This window comes from Athene noctua, chromosome Z (assembly GCF_965140245.1).
Source record: "Athene noctua chromosome Z, bAthNoc1.hap1.1, whole genome shotgun sequence".
NCBI lineage: Eukaryota > Metazoa > Chordata > Aves > Strigiformes > Strigidae > Athene > Athene noctua.
This window is the reverse complement of record NC_134077.1, coordinates 3,796,447-3,815,568: the sequence shown is the minus strand read 5'-3', so window position 1 is coordinate 3,815,568 and position 19,122 is coordinate 3,796,447. Positions and strand designations below refer to the sequence as shown.

The following is a 19,122-nucleotide window of genomic DNA, read 5'->3' as shown; positions in this document are numbered from 1 at the left end:
TGCCTGTGAATGGCTGAGCCACCCCTCCCTGTCCTTATCTTTCTGAGCCTTTTGTTTCATTTTTCTCCTTCCCAGCGCTGGGGGGGAAGGAGTGAACAGTGAATGTCTGCTCAGTTGCCCTCTGGGCTCAAACCAAGGCAATAGATCTGACTTCTCCATGACTTCTGCTTGGGATACACCTCGTGAAGCAGCGCTGCTCCTCGTGAAGGAGACACCTGCTGCGGTGTCTGAAGATTTGGGAGTGAAATAGCTTCACTGCTTTGCAGCCTGAAAACTCTTGCTGTTTACTGACGATGAGGAAGGTGCCTTCTAGGCCTAGTGTCACTAGTGACTGGTGGGAGGACATCTTGTCACCCTTGGTTTCAATTTTTGTAGAGTGGACAGAGTGATGTTGGTCTGCCTGCTGAAGGGAGAGCTTCCCATGCTCTATTTTCGTGAACCTTGCAGTAGCTGGAAGTTTCTGAGAAGCCGTTCAGGTCTTCCAGATTTGGTTGAATAGGTCAACAAGTGCCGAAGCTCTTGGCAGGGAAGGGATGACTTGAGCCATTTAGTCCAAGGCTCAGGCTGGAGCTTGGTGCTGGATTTCCATGGCATGTCTGAAGTTTCCAGTGCCATTCTGAGTGCTCTCAGTGCTCCTTATCATCTTCATCCTTGAGTGTAAACAAGCTGTCTAGCACATCCTTGGTTAACAGGTCTCTTCCAGTGTTGTCTGGAAGGAACACAACCACACAGGCTTGGCCCTTTTCTGAGGAGTCCAGAAAGATCTTGTAGGCTTAATGTCCTAATTCCAAGCCCATCAGATCCTTCGGTCCTTTATTGTGGCAGAGCTGTAGGTAAAACCTTACTTTTCCTGCTGGAAGAAGAGCTCCAAACGATGTTTTCTGCTGTGCCTTTACTGAAGTAGTGATCAGGGACCATGCCATATTGGAGAGGGCTGGGCAAGGTGGACATGGACCTGGGGAGTGAAGGAGCAGAGCCAAAGTGGTTGTTTTCTCTGCGTGATATTTTTATTACCAGGGTAAGTTTTCAGTTTTTCTTATAGCCTTGTGCAGTACACTGGGAAGAAAGAAGCTGAAATTTTGTCCCTGCTAAAATGTTTAGAGTAATCTTATGTTTTTTTCTTAAAAGGTGCATTTAAAATTATTAAAATAATTAAATCATTATTTTTTTCTGTAGAAGAATTGGAGTGGTTGTTCTTGAAAAGGTCTAGAAGAGCAGGGAGATACTTGGGAGTCCAGTGTCAAAATTCGGCATAACTGGAAGGTTTAGCTGCAGCGCAAAGTAGGTGCAGAAAACCTCTGCTACAGAAAAACCCCAAAAGGTCCTTTTACGTGATACCTGTCTTGTGTTCTGACCAGGATTAAGACTCAAAGTTTGGGATTCATTTGAAGGACACCCCACAACTTGATCTAGGGACGTCCTCGTAGGTGCAGTGGTGAGACTGTTGTTAATGCTGGAGGATATCTCAGAGGCTTTTGTGTCCTGAGAAGTCCTCTAGCTTTCCATTGTTTTTTCCTTTTTCTCTGGCCGACCTTAGGCTGTGAATGCTGTACACTGAATATTGAGATTTTGGCATACAATTGTACATGAATCCCATCAAGAATCCACTGATGTCCACATAAAGTTTGTGGTATTGCAATGGTTGGTCTACACCTCTACCAACATAGTCAACTTCACCCATACTTACCATCACTAAGAGCAACCACGTAGGTGATCACCATGTTTCCATTTATTATCTGTGCACTGGGGCAAAGTTGCCTCCTTTTTCTGCAAATGGGGTTTTCAAACTTGCAGTGAAGCAGCAGAAAATATTAACTCTTGAGCTGGCAAAGAGAGTGGGATTAATTAGTTCATGCCTCAAAGATCTAGCTGCGAAAGTGAAAATTGCAGTGTAAGTGAAACATATGATTAATGCTAATTAAAATGGAAATGTTAGATTTGACAGCTAGTTTCCGAAGGAAGGTGGCTGGCAGTGTTAATGTGCACAAGCCTCGCTGTTCCCTAGAGGGTGCAGAGCTTGGCCAGAAGGATTGGCATGGATGAGAGCAGCTGCTGGGAGTCAGTCTCTGGAAGGGGTGACGTTTCCCTCCAAGCCCCAGAGTGTGGCTCAGAGGTCCCATCTCCTGCTGGTGAGTGTAGACCACGAGTAGTAGGTGGAGGAACCCACATAATGTCTAGAAGCAAGAGTTCAGGGTTTGTTTGGGAGAGAGTGGGAGAGTCTTGGTCTTTTGAGGGCGCAGCAGAGACTAATGGGGCCAGATGACGGGGGATTAGTTGGCAGGAGGCACGGGCATGGGATGGAGAACTTTGTGCCATTACAACTGTTTCTTCAGCCTTTGTCAGAGCTGCAGACAAAACTGTTCCTGCAACATGCTGAATTAATTTAGCAAGAGGACTGTGTGTAGGGAGACACGTAGGTGGCTGTGCTGCGGGATGGAGAGTGAGCAGTGCCAATGTCTCACCACTGCAGAGCCTCAGCTGTCTGCTGAAGTCCAGCTGCCTGTGTGGGTTTGGAATGGGGTTTTTATGGTTTTTGCGATGATGCTGGTGGAGGGTTTTTGTTGCTCGGTTGTTGTTTTTTAAGGAACAATCATTACCTGCATGCATACTTCCGCTCGCTCCTCCAGCATCACCCGTGAGGTTGGTGTGAACTTTCCTTCTCCCACAGAAAGGAGGTCTGCAGAAAGGGTTCATTTTAGTATGAAAGGGCTTTATTAGAAGACACAAAGCCACCAGAAATGTCTGGGAGAGTTTCTGATGGACACATAGAATTACAGAATCACCTAGGTTGGAAAAGACCTTGAAGATCATCCAGTCCAACCATTAACCCAACATTAACAGTTCCCAACTACACCAGATCCCTCGACACATTTCTATTCTAGGGATTTGAACCCCTATCAGTAAGGTAGAGTAAAGAGTTGTTCATCTTTGGCAATTAGTCAGAAATTTAGATGAAATCCTGAGCTTGGCTGGCAATTAGTCAGAAATTTAGGTGAAATACTGAGCTTGGCTGTGCTGGCTGAACATGAGTGTATTTAGGTCATATTCTGTTTTAGCTTCAACAAAAGTTTCAACAATTTTTAGTTCAACAGTTTTTATTTTTAAAATAGTTTGGTTTTAAATATTAATATTAATAGGCCGTGATAAAGATAAGGAATGTGAACAGGGAGAAGACCCCAGGCCATGAGTTAGAGGTGGGAGACAAGCTAATTTAGTGAAAGGGTACCTGTGATTTTTGTCTTATCTGTTTCATTCCATATCAGCTGGCTTGTCTCGGTGAGTTTGAATGTTGATGCATGGTGGTACCAGTCTCCCTGTTTCTCACAACGGTTTTATTGTGGCCAGCCACGTTTTTGGAATTTGCATATCTTCAGGTTGTCTGCAGGCAATTGCGACCAGAAGTTGAATCAACCTAATATAACTGAATGGTGATGTTTATTTTCAGTGTGTCTTTTAAAACAAAAGGTGCATATGCTCACTGGTCCCATTGGAGCATTTGACACATAGGTTTTTGAGGCATGGATGAACAAGATGTTCGGTGTTTAGGATACAATAAACTGGTAGTTAATCCTTCGAATATCAATGGTGGTGCAGGTTTATTTCTCCCAACCATCTTTTCAGTTGGGGCATATCCTCCCCACATCAAATGAGATATTTCTCACTTCTCAGGATGCCTGCAAGGCTGGCTATTCCCCGAGGCTTCCCAAAGTGACCACCTGCCTGTGTCTCACAAGTGACATTGATCAAGTTTTTTTTCCCTCCATGCCACTTTAACAACTCCCTTAACTTTGTGCTGCTTGGTATTTCTCAGCCATCGGGAGATTCAGGTCATGGTGTAATAAGGAGACAAGAAGATGCTTTCTACTGTTGTAACATGTGCAGACAGCCACAACCTCTCAAATTTCATCTATATACAGTTTGAAAACCAGTTGACCTCCTCTTTTGAAGTCAGTGCTGTTTTGAGGCTATAGCAACCACAGTATATTTGAGCTTGCTTGAGACTTGCTAGGTTTGAGGACGGAGAATGTGCAGCTGTAGCAAAAGAGAAACCAGTACTGATGTGTTCTGCTTCCATTTCCTCATGTTTGGTAAATACTTACATGTTTCATGCGCACTAAGGTCCATGCTGGAGCACTTAGTAGCATCACCTTAGGCAGTTTAGCATCCACTGTGCCGGTGTCTCCCTGACCCAGGTGGCAGTGGTGGAGCTGGGGCCTGGTCTGTGCCCCCAGATTAGTGACCTGGACTTGACTGTTGTGTGCAAAGAGGAGTTCACGCTTTGCTTTGCTGGTGAATCCTTTTGGCTCTTGAAGGCCAAGGTGGCTCTGCCCTTGTCTTAGACCATGGCAGTGTCTGCAGGTAACCCCCCACGAGGATGTCTAAGACATGAGAAACCCTCTTTAGGTGTCAGCTTTCACACCAGTCCTGAAACACATGCTCCTCTTTGTATTTCCCAGATTTTCAGAGTGCATGAAAGAGTTGAATATTCTGCACTCTGTGATTTCATGGTTTTTTGATCATCTTAGCTCACTTCAGGGTCTTTCCCAAGCCTGTGAGCAAAGCTTTTGGAGCAATTACCCTGACAATATCCACCTTTCTCCCCAAGCACCTTGTGGGTTGTTTGGGTAGATAGAACTGGTGGGGTAAGTTATTCTGGTTTTCAGATGACTCATCTTGCCCTGAGGGCTGTTGGCTGAACAAGAAACCTGCAGGTTGCTTGACAGCAGAACAACTGTTAGGAGAATAAAGGAGAACATTGGGGACAGCTCCTTAATAGGGAAAAATAGTTATTTGTGTAATGTGTCTCCTGGTGAACTCCCAAGTGTTATCAAGTATGTGAGTAGCTGAACTCCGACAGTGGGCTAAGCAGATGGAAAAACTGACTGAGAAGTTGATTCGGACTTGAGAGAGGAAATAAGGATAGAGGATAGGATGGAATAGAATAGAATAGAATAGAATAGAATAGAATAGAATAGAATAGAATAGAATAGAATAGAATAGAATAGAATAGAATAGAATAGAATGCTTCAGTTGAAAGGGACTTAAAAGGATCATCTAGTCCAACTGCCTGACCTATTCAGGGCTGACAGAAAGTTAAAGCATGTTGTAAAGGGCATTAGTCCAAATGCCCTTAAGCAGTTTGGAGGATGTGGGGTTGCTGAATATGCATAATTAATCTTCATGAAGACAGAGGAGGTAAGTATTATTTTTCCTCATGCATAGACTAGAGCACTGGAGTTAAATCTTATCTTCATTGAAGCCTCCCACAGTGTCATCCCTTTGCAGTGTGTAAATAGAACATGTTAAAGGACTCTAGCCCCATAATCAGGGTGTTGGGCATGGGCATGGTTTTGTAGGTGCTTGCACATGTGGTGGGGGAGCTGGAGCTCTCCTGGCTCACCAGGTCAGTGGTTTTTGTGGGTGTGGGACAGCATTGCCCTTGACTAAAGCGAGCTGTTTGTTATTTCCAGGAAGAGTGGGATCACAGCAGCAGTGGGAGTGCAGGATCCCGGCCGGGGTCGGGCTCCAGGCGCGGGTCTGGATCCAGGTCTGGCAGCCACGGGAGAAGCAGCCAGTTCAGGCAATCGACCAAGGTATATCTGGTAGCAACATGCTGAAGTCGTGTCCTTTGCTTGCTGTTTTCAGAGGCATCCTCCTAACGACGTGTTTTGTGCGTGTATGTGTGTACACATAGGGTGTGAGCACATATCAGTTATGAAGGACACCTCAGAGACCTAATTAATTCACACATAATGTGTGACCTGGCTGCTGAGGGCTGTAGCTGTCCTTCATCCTCAAGAAGTCTGTTGAGGTATGCTGAGTGCCTTAATATTGGGAAAGAAGTTCCTAGTCAGCTGGTTTAGTGCAAAGGAAATTAGGGGTTTTTTCTTTATTTGAAGTCTTGGAGTATTTTAATTTTTGGAAATTAAGGAATGTCTGTAATTATTTTTTGACAAGTCTTCATTAGAAGGTGATATATGAGTGGACACCACATAGATGGTGTTAAATGGTGACCTTGAGTCCAGCTGCTTTCTGTCGAAGCTGTCAGCAGGACTAGATGGGGAGTTACCCTCCTGCCCTGCAAAAAATTGTAAGAATCTGCTTTTGACTTGGTTTTAATCCATTTCTTGAACTCGGACCAGTGAGCTATTTTAGTCAGCCCTGTCCTCCTCCCTCCTTTTGGAGTTGGTGTACTTCTGCACATGTTGTGCTAGAAGTGGAGGATGGACTCCGGGAGATTTGGGGCCAGTGGTCCTGAGTCCTGATCCGTTCATCCATCTCAGCCATCCTGGAAAGCTTGAGGAAGTCGTCCATCCTCCTGAGCCATGCTGTGGAGGGAGAGGACCTGCAGAACCATCTTGATGCTGGAAAGTAACGGTCCTTTCCGGTGGGAACGAGACTCAATGTATCCTTCTTTCTTTGAGCAGGGATAATGCTGTCTTCCTCAAAATGTCTGAATTTTTCATATGAAAACTTGCTGTTTTCAACAAGGAAACCTTTAATTGGAGCCTTTTCAGACAGTTCAGTATCTATCTTTTTTGTTTTCTACCAAAGCGCAGCCAGGGGTTGTAGGCATCTGAGAAGGAGGAAGGGTGTGGGAATCTTCTCAAACATAGAACTGAAAAATGCTTAAGAAGTAGCACATGACACAGGATAATCCCTGAATTTCTACCATGAACTCAACCGACCACTTGGCGTTGTTCTACATTTATGCCAAGCACAGCGATGACCTAACACTGCTGCAGTCGTGCCACGAAGAGCATGATTTTGTATTTGTAGTGCTTTGCTGGAGGATGGTAACGAGGAGTGGCAAGAGGAACCGGTGGGACGCTGAGCTGGGCTTTGAAAAGCTGCTGCGTGCATGCAAATGCTGACTTTGTGGGGAATTTGCTGAAGCTGCATGCATGAGTAAACAGTCAGAGTCCACGTGGCTGGTGGCATGGTCCATCCCTCTGTTTGTGTGGGCAGTGACAGGGGTTGGGTGGCTGTGGATGGAGGTGACGTGTGCTCACAGGGGCTGGAGGACAGAGGTCACGGACGTGCATTTAAACCATGCCGAGTATAGAATCTGCTACAGCCAATCTCTGATCTTTCCGAGTATCGATGTTATTCTTGTCGGTGCATCTCTCAGTCATCCTTCCTGGTGGCTTAATTAATTTTCAGCAGTACTAACCCCTTTGCGGTGAAAATGTTTACCTAAAGCTGAGGGTTGGGTCATTGGCAGCTTCATGTTAAAAGTGTTTATGGTTGTAATTGCAGTCCTGGAGGAACTGACAGCAAGTCGCTTCTTTTCTTAAATACATGTAATTTTTTTTTTTTTTTTTTTTTTTGGTCCCTTGACTTGAGAATTGGCTTTATTAAAGTCTTATTATTAACTGTTGGTACCATGCTGTGAGCATTTCAGTAAATGCCCTGCAGTGCAGGGTCACTCGAGCAGCAAACATGCTCCCTGCCTTGTGCGTTGAGACAGAAACTGGTTATAAAGACAGGTCACTGAACACCAACAGGATGTCTCGAAATGACTAGTGACTCACGACTTAATGACAAGGTGTGTTATCGTTTGGCCCTGGCGCCAGCTTGAGGCACCTTGGCTAGTGCTTGGAGCGTCTCTGAGAGGCAATGGGGATGTTGTCTCAGAGGACCAGGAGCTGCAGCCCAGTTTGGGTGGGAGCATCCAGCCACTGCCTAGAGGCTTGCACCACCTGAACCATCACTGCCATTTCCTCTAATTGCCAGGATTAGTGCTGGGACTGACCTGCCTGTGCTCACCGGTAGAGCACTGATGAGCTGATGTGCCAGGGAGGTGTGGGGGAGCTGGGTGGGACAGCTTGTGCTGGCTCCGTTTGCGTCACGGGCTAGGAGGTGTCAGTGCCAGGGCTCTCCATTCACATCCAAACAGATTTCAGGCCGAGCGTCAGAGGGTAATTGCTAGGTGCTTCATTTCAGGGCTCAAGACGGCACTCTTCAGAAGCCCAGTATCGAGCTGAATTTGGGCAACAATTTTAGGATGCAACCTGTTCCATTAGGAACCCAGTTTATATTAAATTTTTTGCTATTTAATGTCTTTGTTGATGATTTGTCTCAGCCTCACTGCAACTGGTTACACATTCCCAGTGTTCCTCCCTGAACCCAAATACTTTGCTCTTGGGAAATCCCAGGTTCACTGACAGGTACTCAAAATTTCCCATGTCCATAGGAAATGGAAAGAGAAATGCATCTGGCTGCAAGAAGTATCTCTTCTTTGAATGACAGCTATAAATATTTTCATTATACTGCATGAGGATGTTTCTAAGTATTTAGAAAACCATTTTCTTTCCTTGGTGGGAAAAAATTTTGCTTACGTTTGCCTAAAATAAAAAGCTCTGCTTCCAGAACTGATCTACAGAACTTTATGTATTTCACAGAATCAGAGAACCACCTCGGTTGGAAAAGCCCTTGCAGCTCCTCCAGCCCAACCATGACCCTCCCCCTGACCGTTCCCAACTCCCCCAGATCCCTCAGCGCTGGCTCAGCCCGACTCTTCAACCCCTCCAGGGATCCCGGGGACTCCCCCCTGCCCTGGGCAGCCCATTCCAACGCCCAACAGCCCCTTCTGCACAGAAATCCTTCCTCAGAGCCAGCCTGACCCTGCCCTGGGCAGCTTGAGGCCATTCCCTCTTCTCCTATCGCACTCTATTTCTTGTAATTTGTTTGTGCATAGACTTATTGACCTGCAGATCCCTGGAGGTTAAAATCATAATCTGTAGACCCCTTGGAGGAGACAAAAAAGGGAGCAATGTGGCGATATTTGGTGTATCTGATGCCTAAATAGGTCATTGTGCTAGGAATGGCTGCCAAGTGTCACCAACTGTAGTGTGGACTGAGGATGCGTGTCTTGCTTGTTTGGAAAAGACTGCGTACTTTATGGGCAGATTGAGGTCTGGAACTTCATTAAGAAATGGTCAAATTTACATGAGTTTTTGCATGTCTCAGTTATTATTCATAATATTTGAAAATGGCAGAAATTATAGAATGGGGAATATGTGGAAGCCGTCTTCTCCAGCACTTGTTTCACCACAGCCGGACCATTTGGACTGAAATACTTAAATAATCTGAATATGTGTAAGGTGATGAATAATTTGAATACATGTGAGAAATATTGGGGGAAAATTGGTAATACGGGATTCCGTATTTGCAGTGCATTTACGAGTCCATCCCAGATGAGTCTGAGTCAAGTCTGATTTCCTGAATGGTCTTGAATGGCAAATTCCAACGTGCTTTACTTCTCTGCCTGTAAAGGGCGGAGAGAGCAGCCCTCTTTCTGCGGGGAGGGCATGTGTAGACTGGTGACTGTAGAGGCGCCATGAAGGAGGATGTGAGGTCTTGGCTTTAGATGTTCTTGCTTCAGGTATCTGGTTTTGCCAAAAGCAGCTGCATGGGAAAATTCAAGGTGCTTTGCAGTTTGCTGGAGGTTTCTCATAATTCCCATCTGATTATACCATGATGCTTTTGCTTCTGAGGGGAAGGAACCATCACCTTAGTGCTGGTGGGACGTGTTCCAGAATAACCGTGTGATCTCATTTGCTGGTGTGCATTGCAGAGGTGGCATGGTGCAGGTTCTGACATCCCCTGCCTGATGTTAGAGCCAGAAATCATGCCACCGTGACTCCTTGAAGAAGCAGGGTGGCTTTCCCTGTCATTATTGGTGACAGCAGGCTCTGGTGGCAGCTGTTGAAGAGTGTCTCCATCCTTGGAGATATTCAAAAACCATCTGGATGTGGTCTCGGGCAGCTGGTTGTAGGTGGCCCTGCTGGAGCAGAAGGATTGGGCCAGATGAGCTTCAGAGGTCCCTTCCCACCTCACCTGCTCTGTCCCTCTGAAGCTGAGTGTATTCATAGGTGAGACCTCAACCTACCCACTGAATCTCGGTGTGTCTTGGAGGTTGTGGACGGTGGGGTAAGAGGACAGGGTCAGAGCTGAGCCTACATGTTGTCTGCTCCGTATTGTCCACAGTTTTGTTTCCCCAAGGCTGAAACTGAGTCACTCCTTGCCTTCACGGTACACTTTTGCAGCAGACAAGGGGACTCTGCGTTGCAGTGAGCGTGGATTCACACGGGAGTGGAGGAGCCAGGACACCTCCGAGACTGGCGATGGGAGAGGCTGTGCCAGGCTGTGCTGTGGTGCGGATAGTGCCGAGTGCCTTCCAGCGAGTAACCACCTTTCCCTCCCTCCTAGAATGGCAACAAGGAGAGCTCCCTTGACATGCTGGGCACGGACATCTGGGCTGCCAACACCTTTGACTCCTTCAGGTAAGCCATTTTTAAAATGCTTTAAGAGAGGGATGGGCTGTGTCCTATCCTAGCCCGTGTGCCCGTCTTGCCAGTACCCAGGTGCCACTGAGTAGCCTGCTGGTACTCATGTCGTTGCTCCTCCTCCTCCCCATCCCCATTTCACCCGCAGCACTAAGCACTATCTACTTAAAGCATCCTACATGCTTGGGAGAGACCACTGGATGGGTTTGCAGTCCAAACATCTGAAACCAGTACTGATGTGGTTACTTGTAATCATCTGAGAGCCACACAGGCAAGACTTGAGGCAGCTCTGAGCTACTGCTCCAGGCTTTTACTCTTCCATTAATTGGAGGTGCGATCATGCATTGGCTTTGCAGCTGCTGGGAAGAGCTCTTCAGCAGCTGCATCCATACAAGGGGGAGTGGTGAAATATGCTTTCTGTCCAGTTTTATGCATATCTCTCTCTCTGTGCTTGGAGAGCTGCAAGAGTCTGCAGGGGTTGAGTTCCCACCTGGGGCTTGCTCCAGGCTGTTGGGAGCAGGCAGGTTGTGTGGGTCCAGAGACAAAATCTCCACTTCATGGACCAGACCACTACCTGCTGCAATACCCCCTTGATACAGAGAGCAAGTATAGCTAGCAAGATGTGTGCTGCACCATGCTGCATCATACATCAAATGTATGGATTTAGAGCAAGCTCAGCATCTACAAAAAAAAAATAATAGAAGAAATATGATGCAGCACTGTGAAGGTTGGAGACCTGCATCTGTGTGTTCTGTGGCAGGGAGCAGTGCCTCCAGAAGTACCAGCTCTCCTTGTCTACAGGCTCCAATGTGCCCTCTGCTCCTCAGCTTGTTTAATTAGTAGTGGACTTTCTTTCTTTGTTTTTCCCTGTTTTTCTTAGTGGTGCGACGTGGGACTTGCAGCCTGAGAAACTAGATTTCACCCAGTTTCACAGGAAGCTGCGAAACACCTCCAAACACCCGCTGCCTCACATAGACAGAGAAGGGTGAGTGCTGCTTATGCAATACCGTGCTCTCCAGCAAGGTCTCTAACTTCTCCTGTGCTGTAGGAATGCTAGCTTGGTGTCCTGACTCCTGTGGAGGACATGGGGAAGCAGTGCTGGACGATGTATGGGGTTTGAGCATGCCACGATCAGTCTAACTGGCTCTGCTATTGTCCAGTTCTGGGCCAGAGCAGTTACTCACTGTATTTTACATTGCTTGGTAGAGTTCAGTCTTTAAACCTGGATCCAAGTCTTCTAGATCCAAGTCTCCTAGATTTAATCTTCTCTGAATATTGGAGGAAAGATCCTGGCTTAGTGCTGATCCCAATTACAGTTCCCACGAGTGACAGGGCTTCTGCTGTTCTCCCCAGCAAGACTTCAGGGAAGGAGAAAGCATCGGTGTGATTCTTGTAGTGTTCATCCCCCATCTGCTAGCAACAAAACTGTGAAAACATTAAACAGGTCCTTTGGTGGTGACAGCCTGCAGGAACTTCCACAGTGTTGCTGAATTCCTCTTCGGTTGTTGGCTGGTCAAGCCAAATAAATGCATGCCAGCACCACGTGGATCACTGACATTGCTTAGATGTTCATCACCATTTCTCTGCAGATTATCTCCAAATTGGGAAACAGTCATAGTCTGGGTTTCGCTCTCCATGTTGTTCAGGGTACAGAGGAGGGAAAACAACCAGAACAGGTCTGAAAGATGGGGTTAAGAAGATTGCAGGTGACTTCCACTGCCGTGTTGTATGTGGGGATGAAAATGCTTTCTCAGAGAAGTTTTTCTGTTGGTTGATTGTCTTGCCAAAGTACAGGCCAATGCCATGTGTCTGGGCTGCACATCTTATTTAGAAACACCAGGCTAGTAATCCCTCCCCAGCCCAGGTTCAGGAGTGTCCTGTACCGTATAGTGACAGGCACTCACACAACTGTATAAGGCTTTTTTTTTCAGCGCTTAAGTATTTAAGGTACATAAACAGAAATTTTCAGAATATTTGGAACAATGAAATTTAGTGCTTAGTATTAGCTCTAAATTTCTAAGTCACTAAAGTGCCTTAATTTCTACCGTTCAGATGGTTTGGAAAAATGAGGTAGAGGGCCTTCTGTAAAATGGTATAATGTACTTCCTCTGTAAAATAAGATATAATTTGCTCCATGGTTGATGACACTTGACAAATGATCCTGCCAGCGACACCTGCTACCTATAGAGAGGATGCGGCAGGGTCTGCTTTGTGGTTTACCTCCAGTTCCTGGAGTACTGTGAATGCCCAGGCTGCAAACAGGTAGGGAAAGTAGTATGGGGTGACATTTAACCACTCCTGAATATTACAGCTGTAAAAGTGGAATAAGAATTAGTATATATGCAGAAAAATTAAACAGATGCTGTCAGCACAGGCAGTGCATCCCCCACAGTGCAGGTCATATAAATAATCTGCACTGGAGTGGAGGAAGCACAGACAAAACTGGTTTTATTTTTTTAACTTGTAAAGTTGTCTCTGTTGTGAATTCATCAGCTCTCCGTGATGAATCTGTGCTGAGCACGATTCAGCTGGTTAAACCTCCAAGAACATCTACCTGCTAGCTAGACAGTTTCCCTCTTGCTTGAGTGGCGGTTTTTAACACACTAGCTGTGCAATGAAAAATTTAATAGGGAAAAAAAAAAAAAAAAGAAGGAAAGATTCTGTTCAGGATGTGTTTTCTGTGCTGTACGTACCAAAGGGACCATTCTATTCCTTATCTCAATCATATGGCCATGTAGTTGCATCCAGTTGATTGACCTCAAGTGTCTTTTGCTTGGCTGAAGGGTTTTCCTCCAGAAGGAATCAGAGTTTGGTGGTATGCTGAATAATCAGAGTGAGCTGGTTAAGGAAAACCAGGGAACTGGACCTCATTTCTGACCTGAATTTGTCTGCCTTTAATTTCCAACGTTAGCTCTTGCTGTGCTTTTGCTCTTGCAGTTCAAACAACTTTTTGTAGCTGATATTTTCATTCCAGGTATCTCTCAAGCCCTTGTATCACTTTAGTTTTTCCCATAGTCTAAGAAGTTTCTCTACCACCGCTTTGAAACGTGACTGCCCGAGCTGCCTACAATCCTGTAGTTCAGGCTCAGCCATGCTGCCTGTAGAGGAAAGCTGCCTTCATCCCCTAGTCCCTGCCTCCTCATCTCCTGCCTTTATACCACAGTCCATCATCTGACGTTCACTCTGGGATAGTCCCCATCCTTTTCAGCTAACTTTTTCCTACTATGTACTTGCCCGTTCTTTACCAGTAACTGGTATTATTTGTCCTCGGATGTTTGACTTGATTGTTCTCATATATATACAAATTTTTTGTCTTACATACCTATATTATATATATATGTTTTTTGAGCCTGGTGCTTTAGCACACGCTGGTTTTCTGGATTTTTTTCCCCTATTTGCTGTAATTCCACCAAGATCTGTTGTTCTCTGACATCTAGGTACCGATTACCTGGGTCTGCTGCCATCAAAGTTTCTGTCTAATGTCTGTTGTTTAACAATATCTTGTCACTGATTGACCAAAAAAGGCATTATCATTCTAGCATAGTAAAAATAGATCAACTCAATTATTCATAAATGCAGAAGGATGGTATTTATTGACCTTTTTTTTCCTGTATTATTACAAACTCTCTGCATCCAGCTAGTAGTTACCTTTGGACTGGGTTTTTTCCTTTCTTGATTAAAAAAAGTCCTTCAGCTGCCAGCTATCTGTTTGGTCTGTCAGTGCTTGACTTCTCACCCCTATTTTTTTGCGTTTCAAGTTGTATGTTTGTGTTTATATGGATTGCTGTTTGCTGTCTGAGATGTATGTTTCTGGTTGTTTGCCAACACCTTTCTCAGCGGGAGAACTGGAGCTCCTGTGGAGACCAACAAATGAGCAGTGCTTCAAAGAAAACATTTTTCATTACATTTTTGTGTCCTTGTTGTTTTTTTTCCAAAGAGGGCTGTGCTTTCAGTTTTGCTTGGTCTGAGAATTGAATCGCCCAGTGCTGCTGTTCAGGACTGCCTTTGGTTTTCTCACTGCTGTTATTACCAAAAAGGTTTGAACACTGTGGTGAATGGTGCAGGTGGAGAGGACTGAGAAAAGCATTCAATTTTGTATTAACGGCTTTGTGCCTGTGTGGGAGTGTTTTGGAGGCACAGCATACTCGCTTCAGAGAGCCTCTTTGTTTTCATGAGGGTCTTTTCCATTAAGAACTAATCTTCCCCATGTGCTGTAATAGAAAATTAAGTTTGGCTCCTGCAAGGTTTCACGTGGTTTTGTTTGTTTTCTTCTTGCCACAGGCTTGGAAAAGGGAAATACGAGGATGGTGATGGCATCAACTTGAATGACATAGAGAAGGTCCTTCCAGTGTGGCAGGTAGGTGCTGAGGACATCGCCTGCCCGCGGTGCGGTGGGGACCAGCAGCTCCCTGCCTCACCTTACCTTAGGAGACTCTCCCCAGAGGTGGGAAGGCTGCTGGGCTGGAGGCACTTAGGGCCCTTGGGGGTTTACAGTGGAAAATTATGGTTTCAGTCAGCCTTGCTGGGAACCTTAGTGGTGAGCAAGGGCTGTGACCCAAGAGACTTCATTGGAAGGTGAAATGTTGAGGACAGTGTATGTATACATACATATATACATAGATATAGGTATACACATAATGGATACAGGGCTCATATGTTTTAGGAAAGAAAGTTCTGAAAAGCACTGAGCCTCCTGACAGCTCCAAAATAAATTGCTGCCAGGAAGCTGGTGGTGACAGGGTGCTGACCCAGATGTTTCCCCTATGGGATGCACATATATTTATACGCAATGGTCATCTACTTGTACATTTTCTCAAGGTCTATCTCTACTGCCCACTTTCAGTAGTTCTGATTAAATGACTTTGATGCTCAGATGATGGGGAATGGCAGCATAAGACCTTCAGTTAAAATGTCCAGTTTAACAGGTCAATTTGTCAGCATGATACATTTTTTCACTTTCCAGAGACCTAGTCCTCAAAGGAGCTGAGTGTCCTGGGCTGGGCAGGTTTCTGAGGATGCTCAGCGTGTCTTTGCTGAAGTCTCCTCTTTGCTTCCAGAGGGAAGGACGGAGACATCTCCTGTGCTGTGGTAGCATTACCCTTTTCAGTGCTGAGAAAAGAGCTCACCAGGCTACTTGCTCATGCATCATGTGAGGGAAAGCTTTGCTCATCCTGCAAACCATGTGACGATCTGCCTTACTATTTCTTTTGGGTGAGCTAGCTGGCACAAAATACATGAACCATGTGGTGGAAGGAGTGGAGAAGTGCTGCTGACTTTGGCAGAGGAGCGCTGCCTGCAGCTGTTTTCTGCTCAGTCTTTTCCGTGCTTGGTATGTCTGGACTTTAGGTCACAGGGAGAAAATGTCAGGTTCAGCTGATACAGACCCCAGTAATTCTGCAAAATAAGGTTATTTACCATGGGGGATAATTGGAAGTGAGGAATCAATCCATCTTTGGTGCAAGGAGCTGACTTTTTTCTCTAGGTTTGAACTTCTTTTCTAATCAACAGCTAATAAGGAAGGTCCTCTTGGTCTGGTTGTCATCTCATCCTGTCCTAACACCACGTTGTCATCTCATCCTGTCCTAACACCAGGTTGAGTCCAGTGACTCCAGTGAATTAATTCCAATACATACCTTAATATCTAACTTAATTGTTAGTTTGGCACCTCTATGCTGGAAGACCTAGTGGGAATGCTGGATTTGGTGTTCTGTTTGTGCCTCTGGGCAGACTTGTGCAATGCTGTATTATTTTGGAGACGCACTTACCTAGTCACATGCAGTCATATGTGCATGTGGGAACTAGGAGCCGGGTAGTTCTGGGTGAGGATTTATCTTGCTCGGTGTTGACAAGTGAAATACTTGCAGACAACTGTTTTAATCCTGACATATCATTGTTAACTGGATTTGACTGCAATCGTGCAACACCAACGGTGATTTTGCTGGTCTTTATCCCTTGTTTTAAATGTCTCTGTGGAGCACAGTGCATGGGGGCATAAGGGAAAATATTCGTGTGAGCCTATGGAAGAAGAATCTTTCACCTTCCATAAGGCTTTCCCACAATGCAGTTATGTTTGTGTCATATATTGCAGAAGAGGATTTCAGCTTGGAGATACATAAACTCTTGTTCTGTCTGTGTTTTAAGAGCTCATGGGTTGCTTACAGCAGCCGTGCATGGACAGAGGGGCTGGTCTGAGCATCCTTCAACATAACTAGGATGAGAATGTTTTGCTGCTGAATGTGCTTCAGCAGCTATAACAGAGTTAAGAACACCAAGTTTGAGAGAGGTAGTGAGTCTTACTTGCAGGCTGCTTTGGAAATTTGGGTTCCTTTGATGGCATGTTATGATAAACATAGGACATGAATCTAGAACTAATATACATCCAAGTCTGTATGTGTATGTCTACAGAGAGATACAGTGACACCCACAATGGATTAAGCAGAATATTCTGGATAGCTGGATGTCAATATATATAAATGAGTTCTGTTGCTGGATTTAGCATTTTAAGAATATTGCAAGGAAAGCCTATGATTATTTGGCAATTAAAAGGTAAAAAAATAAACAAAACCCAAAACAACCTCCTCCGAAACCCTCTTTCTTCGTAGCTGTCTGAGGGAAAAATGCCCGTCGCCAGCCTTTTGTTTTGAAATTGGAGAACGCGTGCAGCTGGCTCCTCAGAGATGCTGTCGGCCGTCTCCGCAGCACGGCGGGCTCTGCCATCTCGTGGATGTGCACAGGCAGGCGAATCCGGCTCCGCTTCGGCACTGCTCACAATTTCTTCATGACAACTGGTATTTTGAAGCTTCCTCCTGCCCCATCTTTTCCAAGCTCATCTGGGGTGCTTGTTTTTACTGGTTTTGAAAGCTTCATGGCTAGGAGCTCATAAGGTCATTGCTTTGGCTCAGCTCCTGAGTTGTAACTTCTTCATCTCTCCTTACTCATAGGAGTCTGTAGTTGGATTTGGGCACTGATTCACCTAAGTGATGCCAAAAAATTACTTTGGAAGAAAATAATCTTTTGAAGATAAGTATTCCCCATTCATAAGAACTGCTTTTTATTGCACACCAGGGAGGATTGATTGTCTACTGCATTTGAGAGGCAGAGCTCAGATGAAGAGCCAGTCTTCATTATCCTCTCTGTGTCACCTCAGCTGGTTTGTTGGAGGAGACCATATAACCATCTGAGTGTCATGAAGACGTCATGGGGAGGGCTGAGTCAGTGCCTTTTGCTTTTGCTCCCCTTGGCAAACACGTGGAAAGGCTTTCAGGCTTGGATATGTCACAGCCAAATGTCCCGATCCTAGATGCGGTCTTCAGACTGCGAGCCCTCTACACTTACCAGAGAAAACAACCCAAGGGGTCATGTCCTACAAGGTGCCCCCCATCCTCCCCATGAAGCTGCTGTAGCTCATGAAGGATATGGGAGGCCACATGTCACAGGGACATGCTGTGAATGCTGCTAGACACGAGCAAGAGTTTTGAGGCACATCCCGAGTAGTTTCTGCACTGGCATCTTGCAGTTTTTGGATCTCGGTTTGCTGAACTCATGCCTTCAGGATGGGCCTGCCTTCCTCCCAACAGTGTGGCTTTGCCTTCACTGGCCAGCTGCTCTTTGACTTGTGTTTTAGGAGGTAGAAATTACGTGGCACTTTTGAAAGGTGTACTGGGCTTTACTCGTGCTGTGGGATAAACTTGGAAGACAGCACTGATACCATTTGGTTTGACGTCTGAATTGCCTCACAGCTCATCCCCTTCCATTTCCTTAGTGATTTTTGACCCTTTTTGTTATATGCTTGGAATTACAATAAACTGCTTGTTTCTTTTCTGGCACATTTGTCATTCAGCTTCCTTTTTTTGGATGAGAAACAAGGGAGCAGCTCCTTAGGAGAAAGGCAGCTCTAAGTTGTTTGTGTTTCTGTTAGCACCACTGTATTCCTGACTTTGTCCAAACAGGCTTAGAAGCACTGGGATTCTTGACTGTGCACCTAACAGGTGCCTCTACCTGCTTTTCTCGGGACCCCTCCTCATTGAAAAGTATTTTCAAGTCAGACCTTACAATTCAGTGTGGAGATTGTGTAAGTAAAGGTGGAACCTGTGCATGGGCTGGTCACTTGGGCTTCCTGCCATAGAAAGGGCATGGACACTTGGGTCATGTTTTGTTGTATCTCAGTGCAGAGGTCTGGAAAAGGTTGGATGATTCCTATCCAAGAATACCCATGCCCTTTCCCTGTCAGCTCTGCAAGGAGCCCAGAGAGACGAGCTCACACATGAACTTGTTCAGATATGGTAAGTTCCTTAAGAGAGATGAAGCCAGCCCAGATGTCCAGTGGAGCAGGGCGGATCATGGGCGAGTATCCCCTTTGCTGTCACTTGGCATGTGAGGGGAGGAGATTGGTGTCCAGCACTGGTGTGAGGGCTTGCTCGTGGTCCCTACAGATCACTGACCCTTCCAGGATGGTGGTGACAGAGGAACAGGTCTCTTTGGAGCTCAGGGACAACTCTTTGGTGGGGTGATGTTATTTACTGTCACCATACAGAGTTCTCATCCTCTCCACATCCTCTCTTACCTGCTCTTTCTGCACTACAAGGTTGGGTAGTTCTTGTTTTAGCCATCTTGTTAGCCAGCCCAGATCCCTCCTCTTTCAGAGCCTTGGCCACAGCAATGTGACCCTCTCTCAGTAGGTTGTTCTGCCCTGGTGGAGCTGCAGGGGGCTCATCCCCTCCCACGGGGAGTGAGCTGGTCCATGTAGTGTCTCCCATGTGCTCTGTGTCCCTCCTGCCACTCACCAGGTCTAACCCTGACATCCTTCACTTGTCCACCAAACACTTCTGAA

General features: G+C 45.8%; 1 protein-coding gene across 4 annotated transcripts in view; it reads left to right on the top strand.

The window, feature by feature from the left end:
* Window positions 1-19,122, top strand: part of CTIF (cap binding complex dependent translation initiation factor) — a 146,287-nt gene that overhangs the window by 37,792 nt on the left and 89,373 nt on the right. For 3 of the 4 annotated variants that reach the window (XM_074931832.1, XM_074931830.1, XM_074931831.1), the window contains exons 4-7: window positions 5,472-5,594; window positions 10,216-10,289; window positions 11,173-11,277; window positions 14,574-14,649. In XM_074931832.1, the coding sequence (XP_074787933.1) occupies window positions 5,472-5,594; window positions 10,216-10,289; window positions 11,173-11,277; window positions 14,574-14,649 (378 nt within the window). The remainder of the gene's footprint in view (window positions 1-5,471; window positions 5,595-10,215; window positions 10,290-11,172; window positions 11,278-14,573; window positions 14,650-19,122) is intronic. The other variant, XM_074931833.1, reaches the window with a different exon arrangement.